At 53.2% G+C, this 14,845-nt stretch overlaps 1 protein-coding gene across 2 annotated transcripts in view; it reads left to right on the top strand.

Annotated features, from left to right (window-relative positions):
* The window catches only part of DPP6 (dipeptidyl-peptidase 6), a 588,928-nt gene that overhangs the window by 563,995 nt on the left and 10,088 nt on the right, over positions 1-14,845 (top strand). For both annotated transcript variants that reach the window (XM_011941531.1, XM_011941532.1), the window contains 4 exons: positions 206-304; positions 4,795-4,864; positions 8,050-8,244; positions 12,741-12,795. In XM_011941531.1, coding sequence (XP_011796921.1) covers positions 206-304; positions 4,795-4,864; positions 8,050-8,244; positions 12,741-12,795 — 419 coding nt within the window. The remainder of the gene's footprint in view (positions 1-205; positions 305-4,794; positions 4,865-8,049; positions 8,245-12,740; positions 12,796-14,845) is intronic.

A 14,845-nucleotide genomic window follows, 5' to 3' on the forward strand; every position in this document is an offset into this window, starting at 1 on the left:
GCTGGGATTACAGGCTTGAGCCACCGCGCCCGGCCTTGAGCGTGTTTTTTAATGCCCAGTTTCTTGGTCTGTACACTAGAAATAATAACCACCACCTCCGAGGCTGATGAAAGTAGCAGTCTATGCACGTGAAAAGCCACAGCCCACCGAGGTCCTCTGTGAGTGACCCTTGCATGTCAGCGTGTCCCTGTTTCCTCTCTTTCAGAAATGTTTGACCTAGAAACAAATGAACATGTCAAGAAGGCCATAAATGACCGACAGATGCCTAAAGTGGAATACAGGGACATCGAGATTGATGATTATAGTAAGTACTACGTTTTTCCCCTTTAAAAAGAATGAAAAAGAAAGAAAACATGGGCTCTGACACAGTGCGGTCATCAGCAGCAGGCACCGTGCACAGAAGGCTCCCCGACCACGGGGTGTATCTTTGCCCTGCAGCTCCTCTGGCATGGAGCGTCTTGTGTTCAGAACCAAGATGCTCACTCTGGTGACAAAATGAAAAAAAAGCAGGGCACAGGATCTCTCTCCCTGAGAGGCTGACAATTGCTTCAAAGCAAGATCGCAGACTCCAACGCTCTCCTTCTTTGGTGACCGTGTCAAGACACCGTCCAGAAAAACCTCTTCCCTCTGGAAATTCCCTTTCTGTGCCATCTGAAGTCCTTCCTGCCTCATCAGCTGGTGGAGGGTGGGCTGATGAGGGGTGTCCTTGCAGCCGGAGTTTACGTGAGGAGGTTTGAGTGCTGTTACTTCCTAGGAAACGCCTCTCACTCTGCCTTTCTCTGCCTGTGCCCTTCTTTCCTTGAACTGTCCCTCCAGTCATTCAGTAAGTTCTCCTGGGCACTAACTCTGTGCTAGGTGTTGCTAAGCACTAAACACGCCACAGCATTAGCTGGACCTGGACTCACAGCTCCAGGAGGGAGGCAGAGCCTGGGAGCCTCAACTCCCACCTCTGCGCAGCTGGCTCCCCAGTCAACCCGGCTGGCCCCATGTCCTAACTGCCCACCAGGTCGTTACTCTTGGAAACCCCAAGTGTAAAATGCCCACAGCAGATTTCACTGTCTTCCTGCAGAACTCTGTCCCCTCCAGACTCCCCCACATCTATGCATAGCAGCGTTTTGGTGGTAGGTTGGCGTCAAATAACTTAGACTTCAAACCTTGAAGTGGAGACACCGCTTGCCCATCACCTCCGAGGCTGAAAACAGGTTTCCCTCCTGTGCAAACTCTGACTGCCTGATAGTAACTACAGGAGCTCTTTGTTGAAAGAGAAGGTTTCCAGGGCTCTGGGGGAAAGCGTGTTGAGGCTGATAAGTAACACGGAGCTGAAAGGGCAGCGGGGAGGAGCCACACGTCTTGCGTTTGCCATCCCCAGACCGGCTCTGAAACCTCTTTGTCTGCCCTTCCCCGACACTAGACAGTGGCGTGTCGCCTGGGGCCTGGCATCTTCGCTGGCAGCCCCCTTGTGCTCAGCAGCTTAGAGGAGACACAACCACCTGACAGACTCAGCTCCTCCCAAGAGCAGGAACCAAGGCTCACCCCATGAAACAAAAACAGGTCCTCTAAACAGTACGTGCTGCAAAGCTGCGTTGGGTAGAGCAGAAAGCAAACAGCACGAGAGTTCAGAGAAGAGCCTGAGACTGGGCTGGGGACGTGTGGGGAATGCTCACAGAACGTGGGACTTGAACATGGTCCCTGGAGTCAACCTCGGGTGGGCTCACAAGAGGCGAGAGTGCAATCCAGAGAAGAGGGCAGTGTGAGGGGCTTAGGGGCTTAGGCAAGAGCAAGTGCAGTTCACTGTGGCTGGGTCCGGAGGCTGCCCTGGAGTCCCAGCCTGCAGGACAGCCCAGGTGTGGGCCCTGCACAGGGACCCTTGCTCCCCCATGCTTGCCATGCCCTCCCTGCAGCCCACCACGGGCCCGGGCCAAAAAATCCTGCCCCTGCCATTTGGCCGTAGGAAGCTATGCTCTATCAGAACTTTTCTGGACATTGCATTCACCTCTGAAAGTCAGAACATTCTGGAATTTTGATGCACTTCAAATCCACCCCCAACACACTTACATGTCCAGAGGCTCTCTCTCTTAAAATACCATGCCACGGAAGAGGGCATGAAGGAAATGAGTAGGGAATGGTCTAGAAGAGAATAATTTTGTGTGTGTCTGTGTGTGAGGCAGAGTCTCACTCTGTCCCCCAGGCTGGAGTGCAGTGGTACAATCTTGGGTTACTGTAGCCTTGACCTCCCGAGCTCAAGTGATCCTCCCACCTCAGCCTCCTGAGTAGCTGAGACCACAGGCAGGCCACCATGCCCAACTAATTCTTTCTTTTTTTTTTCTTTTTTTTTTTTTAGTAGAGACAGGGTCTCACTATGTTGCCCAGACTGGTCTTGAACTACTGGGCTCAAGCAATCCTGCCTCAGTCCCCGCAAAGTCCCAGGATTACAGGTGTCAGCCATCATGCCCAGCCTAGAGGAGGAAGAAGAGAAACTCAAGAAAACCGTAAACAAGGGTCGGGCACGGTGGCTTACGCCTGTATTCCCATTACTTTGGGAAGCCGAGGAGGGCGGATCACTGGAGGTCAGGAGTTCAAGACAAGCCTGGCCAACGTGGTAAAACCCCATCTCTACAAAAAAATACAAAAATTAGCCCGGCATGATGGCACGTGCTTGTAATCCCAGTTACTTGGGAAGCTGAGGCACAAGAATCACTTGAACCTGGAAGGCAGAGGTTGCAGTGAGCCGAGATCGCACCACTGCACTCCAGCCTTGGCAACAGAGTGAGACTCTCTCTCAAAAAACAAAAAACAACAAACAAACAAAAAATGGATGCTGTGACAATCTGCTTTGGCCAAGAAATGTGTGTATTGGCCGGTCGCAGTGGCTCACGCCTGTAATCCCAGCACTTTGGGAGGCCGAGGCATGCGGATCACTTGAGGTCAGCAGTTCAAGACCAGCCTGACCAACATGCTGAAACTCTGTCTCTACTAAAAATATAAAAGTTAGCTGGGTGTGGTGGTGCACACTTGTAATCCCAGCTATTGGGGAGGCTGAGGCAGGAGAATGACTTGAACCCAGGAGGTGGAGGTTGCAGTGAGCCGAGATTGCACCACTGTACTCCAGCTGGGTGACAGAATGAGACTCCATCTCAAAAAAAAAAAACAAAAAAACAAAAAAAACTGTGTGTATATTATCCTAGCCCATTGGAGAGACCATTGCCTTGGCGTGTCTCTGAAGCTCCTCTGTTCTCAGCTCGAGCCTCCTCAGCAGCCTTGGCAGCCAGGCCGTCACCCTGGCAAGATCCCTTTCTGAGCTCCTCAGACCTGGCCTCCCCCTCCAGCCCACTCTACCCACTGCTGACCCAGTAACGCTTCCCAAGCCTGCAGCACTGGTGTGTGACTGTCATCCCTTCCTCTTAGAAAATGCAGAAAAACCTTTCGAAGCACAAAGCCAGCTTTCCCACCCTTGCCACACACTCTGTCCAGCAGGGGGTTTCCTTGAAAGGCAGGTGGGTACAGATGCCAGGATAGGATGTGGGGCGCCTGTATGAGCCCGGCGTCAGGAAGATCCCCTTAGGGATCGCAGGAAATCTGAAAGATATCAGCCCTACCCACCTGGCTTGGTTTTGTTTTTTCATTTTGTGCTACCAGAGGCTAATGCTTTTCTTTTCTTTTCTTTTCTTTTTTTTCTTTTAGAAAAGTAGGACATCTTCCAGAAAGGCTCCCCCGAAATGTTCTCAGCCAGTCAGAACCCGGTTTCCAAGGTCTGCCCTTGGGCTTATCAGTGGCAGGGAGCAGCCCAGACCATGTTTTATGGAATTTAAATGATGAAGTCCAAGGCCTGCCTCTCCGCTAGTCCCTGGGCCATTGAGCCAATTTGCAAGCCATTAACATTCAGCCCGAATCAGTCAAGAGACGCCAGGTCAGAGCTGGCTGCCCAGCCAGCCTCCCAAGCCTGCAGTGTATCTGTGTAGTAATTGTACTGAAAAGCCGCTAATTCCAATTTAATTGGTAATCTGGGTCGTAGTTAACATCAATAAATAAATTCCAGCTTGGATGGGAAGGTTTGTTGGGAGGTGGGGGGGTGCAGAAGAAATTGGTGAGGCAGGTTTTTGAGGTTTGGTTCCTACCCAGTCTCCCTCACCCACTGGATTTCACGCTGCTGAGAACCAGATCCAGTGACCTTGGTAGCCGCAGGATCCAGTGGGCTGTACCATCCTTCCCTGGCGTCCTCTAGCTGTGGCTGCAGCAGAGCTACAGAGCCACCCAGCACAAAGCTACCAACTGCGAGACCCGCAGAGCCACCTGGCTCTGCACAGAGGCACGGCCATGGGCCGGCTCCCTCTCCCCTCTAGGCAGCCCCCTGTTTCACCCCACACTCTGTCTCTTCCTCTCCCTGCCTCCCTGCTCCCAAATATCCATCCCCAGCATCCCTGATCAGATGCTGAGAGATGCTTTGTTGCTGCAGGCAGCCTGCCCCCTCTCAGGGCACCATGTTTCCCTGCCTGAAATTCTGCTGCTGGCAAGTGCCCAGGCCATTGAGTCTTCTGTGCATTCAGTGTGCTCCCATATGCAAGACTGAATGGAAGCTTCAGAGAAATTAAGCTTCACACAGGTTGGGTGACTTTCCCAAGCCCGCACGGCAGGCCAGAGTCCTCAGGATGAAAACCCTGGGCCAGTCTCTGTCCTATGGGCTTCCCCTCTGGCCCCATCCAGAGCACCCTCACCCCCACGGTCACCCAAGGGCATGCCCGATACTCCATGGCCAGCGTTGCCCCCTAACCCGTGCTGTGCTCTGCTTCTCCCCAGACCTGCCCATGCAGATCCTGAAGCCAGCAACCTTCACCGACACCACCCACTACCCTCTGCTCCTGGTGGTGTAAGTATCGTCATGTCTGTCTTTCCCTGGGCCTCGCTCTGGGGCTCCATGACCCCCGTGATAAGTGAATATTGAACTCTTAGGAAAAGATAAGCAGGAGAAATGATATGGTTGCAAACTGAACACATAAGATCGTTTAGCCCAATGTTAGGTTCTTTAGGACTCTTGGAGACACCCAGAGGTTAAAAGAAAGTGGGTGCTATGTACCCCCCACCTCTCCCCAGGCTGCCTCAGTTTCTGTGACTATAAAGCGAGGCTGCTGGGATCATCGTAGTGGCATCTTGCATGACAGGCTCACCGGAGGCAGGCAGGGGACAGATCCCAAGACACAGAGACACAAGATGGCCGGAGCCTGGGACCTGCGCCCTGAGCCCGTGGGTCTCACTGGCTGGCATTTCTGGCCACTGCCCTGAATGCCCTTTCTTTGCCAGCAGAGAATTTTTTCAGTTCTTATGTTCATTAATAAAGCCTCTGGTTTGGGTTGTGAGAACAACTTTTTGTGCTCTGTAAATGCGTTGAAGATGTTGGGTCTGATTAGGGAACTGAGTGCTAGGAGCCGGCCCAGTGCCCTGTGCATAGGTTCAAATGCTGCCTGACGGCCCTGAGTCTAGGTGATGCCCACGTGCTCACACTGCACAGGGAGGCAGTGCAGAGGGGGCCACCCAGACCATTGAGCAAACATCCCAATGCACCTCCTGGTCTGTCTTTTCAAGACCATGGAGCAGGAGAAACTCCTGCACCCCCTGTAGCTTGGGATAGCCGGCTGGAGCAGAGGCCTGTGCTGGGCTGTGTTAGGGATGCCAGTGCAGCAACCCCCTGAGTAAACGCCAGAACCTGATGGAGCTGATTAACCCTAGTGTCTTGCCCGGCTCCCTTCCTGAGGGCTGAGTCCCTAAATAGCAAAAAGGTTCCATTATAGAAACGCCCCAGGGCACAGATTCCAAAACCTGATTCCGTTTTGCAATTAACCCACTTTCCTTAATATCTGGACAGCTTTCACACTTTCCCAGCAGCCACGCATGCACACCCACATGCAGACACACGCACCCACACACAGGCACACGCACATGCACACGCACCCACATGTGCACACATGCACGCACACACACACGCACCTGCATACATAAGCGCATACATATGCACACCCACTTGCACACATACGCCCACATACATCTGCACACACACACACCCACACACAGGCACACGCACATGCACACACATACCCACATGTGCACACACGCGCACACACACGTACCTGCATGAGCACACACATGCACACCCACATACACGCACACACATGTGTGCACATGTATCCACATGCAGCATACACATGTGCACACCAATATGCACACGTATGTGTATACACACATGCACACACGTACACATCTATACACACCCACACTCCCACACACCCACACCCCACCCCCACACAGACACGCACCCACACACCCCACACACGTGCACACACACCACACACGTTTCCTGCCTCCTTTCTCTTACTAAACCAGATTTCCCCTACTTTCTGCAGGAGGCTAACAACTTCCGAACCAGCTTTCTTCCCCTGCCCACTGGTTTCTTCAGTGATCTTAAAGGAAATCCCCAAAAGCTTTTCAGTTTACAAAACGATTCGCTTTCCCTTCAGAGGTAAAAGTGGTTGTGCCAGGTGGAGACAGCTGAGCTCTCCTGAGCTGGGACAGGACCGGCCAGGCAACCGCACCCTCTGGGCGCACACTCACTCTGGCCTCGCAAGCTTTCCTTGGAGGCTGTGTCTTTTTGTTTCTCACTATGACATCAAATGTGACAGCAAGGAGATCTGGAGTCCCTGAGCCCCTGCTTCAAATTACAAAACCCAAAAGGAAACAAACACACCCTCAACATAGAGTAGCGCCATGACTGACCAGGACCCTAAGCATGCAGCACTCCAGCGCACCGCTCCTGGCCCGCTCCTCCTGCCCCCCCTACCCCACTCCTCAGTCCTTGGCGGACAGCTGGGACAGTACCGGTGATCGGAGCCATCACCTGGCTGGATGCACTCGCAGGGGGGGCACTGCTCCCTGTTGCTGTTCCAGGGAGGCAGGCGGGACCTGGGGCTGGCTTTCTCTCCTGTGCATGCTTTTCCCAGCAAGAGGGAAAATCACTTAAAAACCTCCCCACACCCATGAGTATGCTGGTCAATGAGGAACAACCAGTCCTGCGTAGAAAATGGCCCTGTTCCCAGCCTGGGCAACATATCAAGACCCCATCTCTACAGAGTAACAGATTTTTCTTTTAATTAGCCAGGCAAGGTGGCACATGCCTGTGGTCTCAGCTGTTTGGAAGGCAAAAGTGGGAGGATTTCTTGAGCCCCAGAGGTCAAGGCTGCAGTGAACCAAGATTGTGCCACTATACTCCAGCCTGGCCAACAGAGTGAGACCCTGTCTCAAACCAAAAAAAAAAAAAAAAAAGAAAGAGAGAAGGAAGGAAAGAGAGAAGGGAGGGAAGGAACAGCCCTGTTTGAGGAAAAAGAAAGCAGCCCTGTTTGTGGCACTGGCCGAATCCCATGGTCCAAATGTCCCCCCACGGATGCCTTTCAGCCAGCAGTGCCGGGCTAGCAAATGAGGAGCTGAGAGGAGAGCCCAGTGGGAGCTGCCAGCCCAGGTCAGAGGCCACACTGCCCAGGGCCAATGGCTCTCGACTCCCGAGGAGAGGGAGGGAGAAAGGCAACCCATATGGCGGGTTTGCTGTTACTTTGAAATTAACAAGAGACAGACCACGTCTTCAAGCCAGGGATGTGGCTAGAGTCAGCACAGCCTTGTCACTTGTGATGGGTACTGAGGGGCACAGCCTGGGGCATCTAGAACCCAGGAAAGAGAAACCGTCTTGCAGTGTAGGGAAAGCCCCCCAAAGGGAGAAGTTGGGAGGATTTTTATTGTTTCCCTCACCAAATAGATGCCCTTTGGTGGCTGTCCCGCACAGCACCGCTGCGTTTGGGGATGGCCCTGGGAGCCCTCGGCTCTTGGCGGTCTCCTCTTCCTCCTTCCCTTGTGGGGCATGGTAACACCTGGCTCACCTGCCCAGGGCAGCAGAATCCGGGGTATGGAGTTGAGCGCGTGGCAGCCGGGTCACGGGTGAAATCCCTTACAGCTGCTAAACCAGCTGCCACCCACCACACAGCAGGCCTGCTGAGCCCGGGACTCTCTTTCCAGGGATGGCACCCCGGGGAGCCAGAGCGTGGCTGAGAAGTTCGAGGTGAGCTGGGAGACGGTGATGGTGAGCAGCCACGGCGCGGTGGTGGTAAAGTGTGACGGCCGCGGCAGCGGCTTCCAAGGGACCAAGCTCCTGCACGAAGTGAGGCGGCGGCTAGGCTTGCTGGAGGAGAAGGACCAGATGGAGGCCGTGCGGTGAGCACCCACCTAGGAAGCAGGAGAGGCCGGGAGGGGACGGGGCTCCTCATGGGGGCTGTGCTGCAGTCATAGTGTGGAAATGCTTTTTGTCTGCAAATTGCACACATTTTGCATGCAATTTGCTCTTACCTAAAAACTCTTGGCCATTCCAAAGCAAGTTTCAAAGGAAACGGTTAAGAATCTTCTCCTAGCGACGTTTATAACTAGTTTTCCCACTGCGGGGTAGATTATTGAGTTGACTAAAACAAGGGTCTTCTTAGAAAGTGCCAGTTTGGTCTGCTTGGCTTTTCTGTGCTGTGGTCACTGACCTGGGTCAGTGTCCATGCATGTCTTTGCCATTTATCCCAAGGGGAGGAGAGAAGAGATCAGGAAGGACAGAAAGAGGGAAGGAATATGAATGGGGCTGGATCCATGGAAATGGGTCACCCTCATTACTGAGAGCAGGACCTCCATGCACATCCAGGTGGGGCCAGAATGCCCTCCCCGGCTCTGAGGAAGGGCAGGCTTTTGTTCTGTCATCCCTGTGCATCCCTATCACTAACTCAGCAAGAGCAACTGACATCACAGAAAACAAAAACAGGCTTAGCACCAAGGGGCAGATGCTCCAAATGACTTATTGAATCTTATTGTTGCACTGGAACTAAAAAAGCACATCAAGACACTGTGCCAGGCTGCGGCTGGCCTTCAGGCTCATTTTGTAGAAGAGTTTTCACAGTCTGATGGCACAGAGGACTGCAGCAGTTACTCTAACTTCACCCCTTAGAGATGGTGCAGAAACAACTCAATGGACTGTGGACTCAGGTTCTGGAAATGACAAGAAGGCAGGGAGAAGCGCATCTACCAGGAACCCCCGCCGTGACCATGATCAGCACCATCATGGGCAGGGGAGCGTGAGGCTGGGCCCGGGCACAGGAGGAGGGTGGAGCACAGAGCCCAGCTCAGTACACGTTTATTGCCTGGAGGATGATAGGAAACCTGGCATCTCTGCACCTGTGATACCAGGGTGCTTTGTGGTTTGAAAATTTTTACTTAGCTGACTTTCAGAACATTTCTTCTCATTTTGAAAAAGATTGATGGCCCCTGGTATGTGCTCAGTAAATGGTCTTTCAGTGGAAAACAATGAGTGTGTGAATGAATGGCCCCCTCCAGGGAGCTATGAGCTAGGTGATGGCAGACAAAGCAAGTGCTTCAGAAACCCATGTTGCAGGTGGGAAATACAGGGCAGGCGAGCGGTCAGGACTCAGACACTCAGGGAAGGAGTGTCTGCCGGGATGCCTTTGCCTGGAAGTCAATGACTACAACACCACATGTGCTTGCACACACACACACACACACACCCCTCAAATAAGGAACTATATTGGCTATGAAAGACACACGGATGCCAGGCCTCAGGGTTGATGAATCCAGACACCAACAATGTCACCAAAGACCCAGGCTCTCTCCGTCTCTCCGCCCAGCCAGCCATGATGGCCTCATCCTAAGCCGAGCCCCCAGCTTATGGATGGCCCTCAGTAGCACCTGGCTCCATGCTTCTTCATCTACCTCCAGCAGGTTGGGGAGGGAACACTTTTAGAAACTTCCAGAAAGGAAAGAAAGTCTCCCCGGAAGCAGACAGCAAACCTCTCCTTCCATCTCCCTGGCCCTCCCTTGCCCATTTCAGAATGTTCCACGAGTGAGAGAGGTGCAGGCAGCTCCCCAGAGACCAAGTGGGTCCACCTGACACCAGTGTGGGGCCAGCTCCTGAGCAGAGGACGTGGGGTGACAAGGGAACGCTGGGGTTCAGTGTGGAAGGAGGATGGGCAGGTGACTGCTGAGTCCGCAGTCGGCAGTGCCAGCCACAGAGGACTCCCAGGACATGGAAGCCAGCCCAAGCTGTGCTCTGGAGTAGAGTGGGCCTGGCTTCCTGGGTAGGGGCTCGAGGGCTCTCCTGGCTTCCCTGACCTCCTCCTTTGGGTCTTTTACATTTGTGCGTGGCTTCCCCTGCCATCTCCTGCTCTTTCCTCTCCCCACCTGCTCTACCTCCTCCCAGGGAGGTTTGGAAGCCCAGGGCCTCCCCACCATCAAGGGCAGGCCCAGGGGAAGGTCGCAGCACCCTCAGGCTCCCCTTCCACACTTGGCTCTGCCTGGCATCTTCCTCGAAGACCAAAGGAATTAGAGGACAAAGGTGTTTCACACACACATCGTGCCCTAAAAGGAAGGAATGGGCTCAAGCATGTGTTCCAAAACAAGGCAGAACCTGTTTCAGAAAAAGAGCCAACAATGCCAACTCCTAAACCACCACAGCCCAAGAATGGGAGCACGCAGACAACGGCAAATCTTAAAGCTGCTGCCAAAGCGCAGACTTTCTTAGGAAGCTGATGCCCAACGGCACTAAGCTACAAAAAGCCTCCCTCAGCTCTCCTTAGGAACAAGCTCTGCATTTTCATTCATCAGAAGGAAATAGCCCCATTTTATCAGAAGGCTAAAATCATGAGGCTGACGCCTTAGCCTGACTCCTCCCTCTCCCACAGTTCCCCCGTCTGCTGCCACCATATCCTCACCGAGGACCCCACAGGACCAGCCTCCCACAAGCAGCTGAGATGAGCTATGGAAGGGAGCTCACCCCACCCCTGTGGAAGGTGGGGAGCAACTGTGTAAACCCCCGACTGGGTCCAGTGGGCTCCTGTCTCCCAGAGACAGGTTGTCTCTGGGCTCAACTTGGGATTTTCTTCACCATTTTTTCTTTTGGATCCTATGTGCTCGTGTGTATACACACAGACACCCTGGACCATGTGCTAAGGAACAGCAGAAATGCCTCATTTTTATTTATTCATTTGTTCACATAGCTAGTGGAAGAAGCCAAAATAGTTCTCCCCAAAATATTGAGACCTGCTAAGTCAAAGACACTGAAAACACAGGGAGTCTCTGCCTCTGCCCGTGTTTACCAGACACCAGGACATCCATCCTTCCTTCCTAGGGACGGCACCTGCTCACCAGCCCAGAGAGTGCCCCAGCCGTTGCCAGGGACTCTGGGGGCAGATTGCATTGCCTTCTCACAGGTTCCCTTTTTTTAAAAGACTGGAGGCCAGGCCCGGTGGCTCACGCCTATAATCCCAGCACTTTGGGAGGCCCAGGCAGGTAGATCATCTGAGGCCAGGAGTTCAACCAAGACCAGCCTGGCCAACATGGTGAAACCCCGTCTCTACTAAAAACACAAAAATTAGCTGGGCGTGGTGGTGCACACCTGTAATCCCAGCTACTCAGGAGGCTGACGCAGGAGAATTGCTTAAACCTGGGAGGCAGAGGTTGCAGTGAGCCTAGATCACACCACTGGACTCCAGCCTGGGTAACAAGCGAAACTCCGTCTCAAAAAAATTAATTAATTAATTAATTAATTAATAAAAGACTGGAGCTGCTCTCTCCTTTGCCAGGTCACTATGCCGAGAGTTATTGCTCTTTGTTAAAACACTATGTAAGCAGGGCCCCTAAGCCACTGCCTTGAGAGAGGCACTGGAATCGAGGCCCCCGCCATGGGCAGGGCACAGCACACACCAGGAAACCGCTTCTGGTTTTCCACTTATTCATCTGACTTTCATTTTCAGGACAGTGAGAGTGTCTCGACCACTAACTCATAAGGGTTGAGAAAAGAAATTATATTTTCTCCTCTTTACTAGAAAATGTCTAAAAATATCTCTAACTCCACACTTGATATTATGGCTTAGCTTGAGGTAAAATCCAGACAGACAACAATTTCCACCTAACAAGCCCACAGCCTGCAGGCGTCCTGCTGCTGGTCGAGGTCCAGAAACCGGAAGGACCCCAGCCACTTCGTGGGGGAAGCAGAAGACCACGGTGCGGGGCAAGGTCCCAGCAAGGGTGAGGCAGGGACCCAGGCAGCACTGGCCCACAGCACTGAGGCCCAGAGCACCAAGTGGGTGCTGCCAAGGCTGGGCCGTAGCAGGAAGCTCATGGGAAGAATCCCTCGGTGGCCAAACAGGTGCAAGACGGAGGCCTCCTCCCAGGAATGGGGAGCAGAGGGCTGTGCAGGTGGAATGGGGGCTCACTGGCTTGACTCTGAGCCCAGAAGCATAGAACCAGAGCTCCACAGATCCCCGCCGACCCCTAAGGCTCATCCCAGAGCCCGCGTGCTTGGAGTCACAGGCTCTGGGTGAGGGCCCAATAGCAGCAGAGGGATCCCATGTAGCAGGGGCTGAGTTTCCCAGAAGGGAGGGGCTCTGCAGTTGTGGATTAACAGCTCATGGTCGAGAAGCTTCTACACCTGGAAGTGCTACAGAGTTCCTGCAAGGGTGCTTTGAATATTTAATGTGAACATACTGACTTGGCACTAAATAAATAAAAGCAATAAATAATTATATTGGAATGCTAAGGTTGCTTTTTATTTGAAGAGGGGTTTTCATCCTCGAAATGGATGGAAAACATGGCTCTAGACCACAGGGAGACAAAGGACCAGCAGGATGTGCACTGAACCCTCTCTCCCCTCTTCGACCTCGCAGGACGATGCTGAAGGAGCAGTACATCGACAGGACGCGCGTGGCCGTGTTCGGGAAGGTGAGTCTGAGCCACCCTGGTCTGAACACCCCTCGGTTCCAGTGTGGCCTGCACCATTACCCAGGCCTAATCCTGATTTATTGAGAACGTCTGTGGTCTGCTGGTGAGCAAGTAATTCTTTTTTTAAAGCAAGAGCCTGAGTGCTTAGTGATTCCAGCCATAGGAGGTTTCATTTGATCAACTCATTTTTCAAAGTTTCTTTTTACATTATCTGGAAGGAAAGAGAAGACAAGCCAGGTCCCCGCAGGAGAGCTCTAATATGTTCCTAATGACTTTTCTCCCATCCGCCTGCTGTAGCTCTTGGCATGGTAGCCCAGGAAAGAAGGGAAGCAGGAATCTATTTCTGGGTATCTTGATATGCAGTAACAACATTAATTACCACGTCTACTTAGGCGGAAGGACAGGTGTAGGGAGGGTCGCGCAGTGAACTCTCAAACCAGAGCCGCTCCCAACTGGTGGCCCTTGTCAGAAGGCTGTAGCCTGGGACAGCTCAGCTGTAGCTGAGGCCCACGGTTTGGAGTTAGGTCCCTGCACGGCCACCTACTATGGCTCTGCTACCTGGCCCCTCATTCTCCTTAGCCTAGACCTGGGGCCTCTTGATCTCAAGAAGGCCAGCACACAGATGGGGCAGCATAGACCCATCTTCCCTCGGAGAGTGACCCTCAGCACAGGCCCTGCCGAGGAGGCCTTGCCGTGATGCCCTCGCAGGTGAAGGCTTGGACAAGTAATCAGCACAGTGCCTCTTACGTCATCGCCTTCAAAACCTCAGAGCCCAGCATGCACTGGAGACCCAGCCCTACCCTGTGGGCTGCTCCCAGAAGCAGGGGATGCAGGAGCCCTCCCACACCTCCTCCTTACCTGCTGGAGGTAAGGCAGCCAAGAGGAGGGCCGGTGGCTTCTCTCCTTGTTCAAAGCCCGGGCACAGAGCCCTAGAGGTGCATTCCAGGCGCCTAGAGGTCCACTCACTGCCCATGAGGCCCGAAGCCACTGGCTCATTGGTGGGTGTAACCTGGGTGTCAGTAGCCATCACCTCTCCCCACCCCCATGGAAGTGACTTCCCAGCAGACTGGCAGCTGAAAGGCAGGGAGCCTGGGCCGTGGTCAGTCTTTTCCAGTCCTCACTCTGCCCCAAATGCACATGGATGCCACTCCTGAGGGCCTGGTCTCCTTCCTGTGCCTTATAAACAGCCCACCTGCTCAGGGCCTTTCAGAGTTCACTTCTGGATAGAGAGGCTTTCTCAACAGGCGGTTGGTCCAGAAGCACAGGCAGCTTGTGCCAAAGGGAAAGGGGACCCCGTGCACCTGTCAGAGCACAACTGATGCACCCCCACACCCTGTACCCCCGCACTGAGTTCTGCTGAGGACATGTGTCCGAGCTCTGTGCTGGGGATCTTTGCTTTGCCATTCTGCCCAGTGGATCCGGGGCCTCTTTCCAGAGCATGAGCATTTCTGGTTTAACAAACCTTAGAGGTCCATAGACCCCACAATAGTATTTCTCCTCCGAGGAATAAAGCATCAATCTTTTTAGCAGCTTGGCATGTTGCAGCCTGTCCGTTCTGTTTCATCGCATGTGCCCCAATGATCCAGCTGCAGCCTTTGTCAGGCATCACAGGACCTGGGACACAGAGCCCAGGGAGCAGCAGCTGCCCTGCACCCAGAGGTGACCTGGGGAACAAGGGGGCACCTGTGCATTATGTTCTGCAGCTTCCCTCCAACACCAAAAATCCCCCCTGCAGAAGATTGCCCATCTCTCATTTAAACCAAAGCAGGCCACATGGCCCTGCAGGAAAATGAATTTTAAAGAAAATGAAGAATGACAAATAAGGACATGTGGTGTTCACTGACAATAAATATTGTTTGTCAGAAAATGAAAATCCTCTTTCATTGTGATTAGACAAGGTGCCCCTGCCCTATTTAAGGAACACACCTGAATAATCATGCAGGCCATAAATGGTTGATCCTGGAGGAGTTTGGCATCACTTGCGCTTCATGGTCTCAGTCAGGTACCTGGGTTCTCTACACTCCATGCTCCCACCAACACACATGCTCAC

Source organism: Colobus angolensis, unplaced genomic scaffold, assembly GCF_000951035.1.
Source record: "Colobus angolensis palliatus isolate OR3802 unplaced genomic scaffold, Cang.pa_1.0 Scaffold2, whole genome shotgun sequence".
NCBI classification, from domain to species: domain Eukaryota; kingdom Metazoa; phylum Chordata; class Mammalia; order Primates; family Cercopithecidae; genus Colobus; species Colobus angolensis.